The sequence below is a fragment of the Dermacentor silvarum genome, chromosome 6 (genome assembly GCF_013339745.2).
Source record: "Dermacentor silvarum isolate Dsil-2018 chromosome 6, BIME_Dsil_1.4, whole genome shotgun sequence".
Taxonomy (NCBI): Eukaryota; Metazoa; Arthropoda; class Arachnida; order Ixodida; family Ixodidae; genus Dermacentor; species Dermacentor silvarum.
In genome coordinates this window covers 58,686,014-58,692,405 of record NC_051159.1, presented here as the reverse complement: position 1 = coordinate 58,692,405, position 6,392 = coordinate 58,686,014, and the positions used below count along the sequence as shown (strand labels likewise).

General features: G+C 46.4%; 1 protein-coding gene across 1 annotated transcript; it reads left to right on the top strand.

Annotated features, from left to right (window-relative positions):
- Positions 1-2,774: 2,774 nt before the first annotated feature.
- LOC119455519 (putative nuclease HARBI1) lies at positions 2,775-5,811 on the top strand. The gene is made up of 3 exons (XM_037716921.2): positions 2,775-3,078; positions 3,518-4,076; positions 4,459-5,811. Exons 1-3 carry the CDS (start codon positions 2,784-2,786, stop codon positions 4,814-4,816), a joined length of 1,212 nt encoding a protein of 403 aa, XP_037572849.2. The 5' UTR covers positions 2,775-2,783; the 3' UTR covers positions 4,817-5,811.
- The last annotated feature ends 581 nt before the right edge of the window (positions 5,812-6,392 follow it).

Genomic DNA, 6,392 nt, shown 5'->3' with positions numbered 1-6,392 from the left:
CCCCAAGCGGTGATTTCTAAATGTGCTCCGAAGTTTCACGATCGTCAAAGCCGAACGCGAAAATGTCCGGCTCCGGAAGCGGCATGCGCGCTTGGGGAGATCGCAGATATCGCGATTCCGCTGCCGCTGCGGCTGATGTTATTGATACATCTAATAGCAGCGAGTCAGAGGACGCTCACTTTTCGTTGGACTTCAGACTGAAAGTTCAACGAAAAGTCCAGCAAAAAGCCACGCTACTTTTAGAAAATGGCCGTGAAGGCTTTTGTCTCTTTTGTTACAGTTCATGAAGTCGACTGGCCTCAGTGACCGATTGTGAAGTGTTGGACAATCGCACGTGTTCATACTGAGAGTACTTTGTTCCCTCTCTCTCCTTTCTTTTCATCCCTTTAAACCCCTTCCCCCGTGTAGGGTAGCAAACCGGGTGTGCGTCCGGTTAACCTCCCTGCCTTTCCTTTCATCTTTTTCCTCGTCCTCCTTCTCCTCCTCTTCCTTCTTGAGTCTGAAAGCGACGATGACGCAAATCAGCGAGAAACATCGACGGCCGCAGCCTGCATGTCCAACTGTAGTGCTTGCAGTTAAATTTTTGTAACGGAATACCAGTTCAAAGAAAAATATTGATTTTTAGGGGGTAGTGCCTAATAGCTGGCAATACATTTTGTATATCTCATAATTTTCTTAACATTTTTTTCTTAGTATATACAAACGTGTATTTAAAACTTCATTCAATTTTATCACATAATCTTGATTTTAACAATTTATATCTTTTTATGAGGTACATCTCGATAATAAAACTTTTATGCGTGAAAAGTGCATTCATTTTGCAGTCTGTTTATCTATTACAATAAATATTGAGTGCAGTAGTTCCTTCAGAAAAAAAAAAACATCTGCCGTAGCATACAAAAAACACCTATTTCCCCCATGGTAGGGAAAGAATTAATGTAATTTATATGTTAGTTTTCTACTTTAAACAAACAGAGAACGAGCACTCGATTTGGGGAAGTGTTAAGAGCGGTCAAATACTGCCAAATGAATCTGCGGTGTTTTGGCATTTTTCCTTCATTTTTGTTTAATTAGACCCACCGGATAATTGGATCAATTTCATCAGCACCATCAGGGTCTCATTTACACAGGTCGACTGTACTGAGTGTTTAATCTGGTTCATGTCACTTTGATGCCTCTCCGGCATCAATATGAGTAATTGCCTCAAAAAAAGAACAAAAAAGAAAAACCAGAAGGCGGAATAAGATGCAAAGCTGCGCAATAAAATCTAGGAAGCAACATCCGTCACTTGTCGAGCGCATGCTACTCTGCACCTGAAGCGGAGATAGATGAGCAAGAGCATGTGCATCAATGGCACCATGTGCACGAGAGAACTATAGCGCGGACTAAATCATCATAGCATGGACTAAAATGTAAAAACGTGTAATGTGATCATTAGTGTGGGCCTTAAAAAGAAAGTTTAGTGCAGCCTGATGTGCCCTACATCAATGTGTGGAACCCACTACTGTAGCACTGTTGATCATTTTGTGTGACAACCGTACAGTTTTTGAGCACAACCAGCAAAACCAAACAGGCTTCAGAAGTGTACAGCAACTACATTTCAAACAGCATTTTGATCAATAGTTGTTGAAGAAGGGATGTTTTAGGCTGGAGCAATTGTTTCAACAAGGGACTTATCTTCACCAGGGCATCACAGCATTCTGATTGTGATAGAAAAAAAGTAGGTGCCAAAAGGGCAACAAACACATTTCTGTTACACTTTGGGCACTGCCATCAATACACATAGGCCCATCATGGTTGCAGACTCTCATAGCACCTTTAATATATACAGTTGAACCCACTTATAACAATATTCAAGTGCGACAAAAATTCCACTGTTATAACCGATAATTGTTATAACCGGGTTGCATGAAAAAGATCAAAATAAAGGAATTGCATAGCTGTAGTGAGAAAACTATAATGGTGGAGATGCCAGGTGCCTTCACCACCACCTTCCTCCGTCCGGCTGTTGATTCATTTGACTCGTTTAACTGTTCAACTCTGCTTCCCGCACACTCTAATCACGTGCAACAAGACACGGCTGTCGGCGTTCAAAAATGGCACTGCTATAACATGGCACTGCTATAACATGGCACTGCTATAACATGGCACTGCTATAACAACCGCAAAGCGGGGTCACGGGCGGAAAGTGGCATGCGAGCTCTGCCGAGAAATCGCTTAGGTGGCCTCAAAAGGGGCCTTTTAAAAAATGAGAGAACGTTGCCGCGGCCTCCCCTAAGCTTGAAAAGTCCAGAACAAACGCTGGGGCGAGATCGCCACAAGCATCTCGCCACGTCCTTCTCAATGGCTTACACGAGAAAACCAGAAGATCCATCAGCTCTGCTTGCTTTACGGGAAGCTCGCCGACAGCCTTCTCCAAGGCATCCCGGTGTTCTACGTAGTGCAGTGGAAAGTCCTTCGCGAGAACGAAGCCCCGGAGGGACTGAATAATCTGCAGGGCCTCCTGCGAGGACAACGTTGAGGCAGCTTGCCCTACCACGTCATCGCTGCCGTCGTCGCTTGCATCCAGACGAAGGACCGAATCCGGATTTTTAGCGGACGCGGACGACTATGCCACGGACCGTCCGGCTGCAAGCGCATCCACACGGCGGACGAGGCCCTAGCAGGTGACAGCGCAACCGAGCCGGATTACTCTCTACCGCAGCCTCTGCGCTGGCTAGCAGCCGACTGGTTTGAGAGTATTCGACAAAATGGAGGCCACCAGAAAGCGACGTTTGGCCGCGATGGCTGTTGTTCTGTCGGAGATTGACGAGGACTTTGATTTGTTTCCTCGAAAACGGAGTTGTTGGCGGAAAGACTGGATGGGAAGGAAAGAGTTGGGGGTCCAAAACCTGCTCTACGAAGAGCTCCTGAAGACTGACCTCGACGAATACCGGAGGCTACTTCGTGTAAGCAGAGAGCAGTTTCTGCAACTGCTGTCGCGCGTGGGCCCTCGCATACGACGGGAGGATACCGTTATGCGCCGTTCTATATCGGCGGAAACACGGCTGCAGGTCACACTACGGTACCTTGCTTCAGGTAAATGTCATACGTTTCCAAGTTATTACGAAGAGCGCCGCGGTAAATGTATATCGGTTGAAAACTGAGCTTGGTGCTGATCGAAGGCCGCTATACAAGTGTCTTCAAGCGCGCTCGTGTGGTAGCGTACGAGCTCAATCGCGCCCGAAATATCCAATGCAGATCCAGAGGGTTCGCGTGGAAGGGGTATAATGAGTGCACACAAGTTTTGTATGGCCGTGCCGTCGGCACCGGCCTTCTGCATAAACATGCATGAGACAATATTGATCTGTTTACATTTAACTGCACCACTAAGTGCGACTGCTTTTCGCTGATACTGTATTCATTTACTGCTCTGAAACAACCAGATATCAGATGTATTTGTACACGTCCTACTTTTTTTTTGTAGTCTGCTAGCGAGCAGTTGACTGAGATTTTTTTTTTTTTTTTTGCATTTCAGGAGAGAGTCACTATTCCCTGAGCCGACAGTTTAGGCTCGGTCATTCAAGTGTGAATGACATTATACATGAAACATGTACTGCCATTTACGAGGAGCTGGGAAGCCACTTTATAAGAAGGCCCCGCACGGAGGAGGAATGGAAATATGTGATGGAAGGCTTCAATCACAAGTGGAACTTCCCGAACTGCATTGGGGCCATGGATGGCAAGCATGTGCTCATAAAGAAGCCACCAAATTCGGGAACTATTTACAGGAACTACAAGAAAAGCTTCAGTATAATTCTGTTCGCTGTCGTCGACGCAAATTACCGGTTTTTGTATACTGACATCGGTGCACCAGGCTCAGAAGGAGACGCTGCGGTCTGGCAAACGACACCCCTACAGAAAGACGTAGAAAACAGAAGGGCAGGCCTGCCAGAACTTGTGAAGGTATCCAGTTCACCTGATGTGCTCCTTCCACCTGTGTTCGTAGCAGATGACGCATTTCCGATGGGACGGAATTTAATGAAACCTTTTGGGGGCACAAATCTGACAGAAGACAAGAAGATCTTTAATTACAGGTAAGGTGCATATTGAACATGATGCAGCAGATATCAGATGAAAGCTTGAACTGTAACAATGCATTTTTGCATCCACTAAAGTCTCCAAAGTTGCTTAGTTCATACTGCGCATGCTTCATTCTGTGTTGTTGGGATGTGCCAATGTTAGCATAAAGCAACTCCAGCGTTTCATTTCATTGCGTGGAAGCTCTTACGATGTAAGCAACCTAGTATTGCCTAAATTAGTGGCTACAAATATTCAGTGAAGCCTTAATTTCTAGTGAAGCTTTAGTGAAGCCTGAAGTTGTTAGTTGAGCTTTGTGTTAGACAGGTGGCGTAACATATTTATAATAATTTCTCTGCCATGCAATTCACGATCTCGATTAACATCTTTACTTTTCAGGTTGTCAAGGGCTCGCCGTGTCGTCGAAAACGCTTTCGGAATATTGGTGAACCGCTTCCGGTGTTTGCACACAGTCATCAATGCATCTCCAGAGAGGGTGACCGCCATCGTCAATGCGGCATGTGTTCTGCACAACTTTCTGGGCAACGATGTCATCAGTGCGCCAGACTTAAATGTCGAACCGAACCCTGCTGCGTCACTCCTGTCCGGCCAAGCAGCGTCGCGTGGTAGAATCGGTGCTGTTGGTGCTGCAGTGCGTGATAAGCTGTCTTCGTTCTTCAATGACATGGGCGCCGTGCCGTGGCAGCGGCAATTTGCCCACTTGGATGTGAGCATCTACAGGAAACCTCGGAAGTGAATACAAGTGTCAACACGGAAATGGAAAGAACATTTTATTTTTCCTGTATTTGATTAAACTTGCATGTGCTTTTCCATCACCTGCAGCATTTCGACTTGGCATGACAGCTGCCTTGCTTTTGGTATCGCCCGCATAGTCGCAGCGACAAGCTTTCCGAAGTGCTCACAGGCATCGTCAGTCATCGCAGGTTGTGTTGGCTGCATGTTTGTGGCTATTGTCTCGAGCACCTTTTGCCGCTGCGACCACATGTCCTCACGCGGGTTACGATTTCGTCGTCTTTTTCTGGATGGTGCTTCGCTTAAAGATGTACTTGGTGCTGCGGAGAGGTCGGTGTGTGGTTCATTGTCTCTCTCCGTGGTGCAGCCTTCATTATCTGGGCCAGCGTCATCAAGTGTGGCAGCCTCATCCACCGAGGCAGCCTCGTCCACCGAGGCAGCCTCGTCCACTGCGGTCGCCTCTGGTGTCTGAGCAGCGTCATGTGACACAGGAGGCTGCAACAAAGAGGTTCTGACTCAAATAAATTGTAAAAAAACAAAATTTCTTGCCTGCAGCAAAAACAAAGCAACATTTTACTGCAATTACATTAACGCTTGACAGGACCAAATTCGCTCTGATAACGCGTTATATTGGATGCATCCGAATACGGCTACAAAACGTGCAGTACATTATTGAACTCAGTTGAAATGACCTTCTGAGCACAAGGTGCATCTTGAAATAAAATTTAATATTTCGAGAGATTAGTAACTGGTTGCCTTTTCAAACATACCATTTCTGGCGCAGCCACCTCCTGCTGAGCTTGGCCCATTACTGAGCGGCGCACTTTAACTTTCACGGCATCCAGAAATTTTAATGCCTTGAAGAATTTCCATTTGCCTATGTAGACGTCGCTGGCAGGTTGGCCGCTCTTAGTGTGCTCCATCTTTTTTCGCTCCAGCCGGTATGTTCTCCTCTTGTTGTCAAAGAACCTCTTGAGCGCCTCTGCGAGAAATTCGGGTAATCAGTAACACTCACGTGGCAGCATGCATAAGGGACGGAGAGCACCATACGAAAAGCCTGGCACGAGCGAATTTTAAGATACCGTTCCAGAAGAGCAGGCCTGGTCTCTACCACAACCTTTAATGCTCCGCTAGGAAAATAAATGATGTTACTTTAAAGGCAGAGCGCCGTAAGGCCCGAGAAAGGCACAATCCGGCATGACTAAATCAAAACGAGCGCTACAGGCGCGATAAAGTCTGTCCGACGTACCGCTCCCGTGCAAGAATTATGTAACGCCAACGAGGAATCTAACCTGAATGCACTGTTGTTATGATTGAATCATTTCTTGCAGCCTGGGCATCTGTATTGTAGCGACGCTTTTACCCATGGTGCCTTATCGTACTTTTCACGCTTCGTAACTGGTCAAAGCGACCGTCCACCCACGTGTGAGCGACGCATGAATAGAACTGCCTATATAGAGCAAAAACACCGCTGCAAAATAAGGCCCCTGTATTGTTTACAATGTCAGTCACGGAAGAGGCAACGTACTGTCCCAAGTTACTGTAATATCGTATCGCTTTTTCAGGCACTGGAATATGCT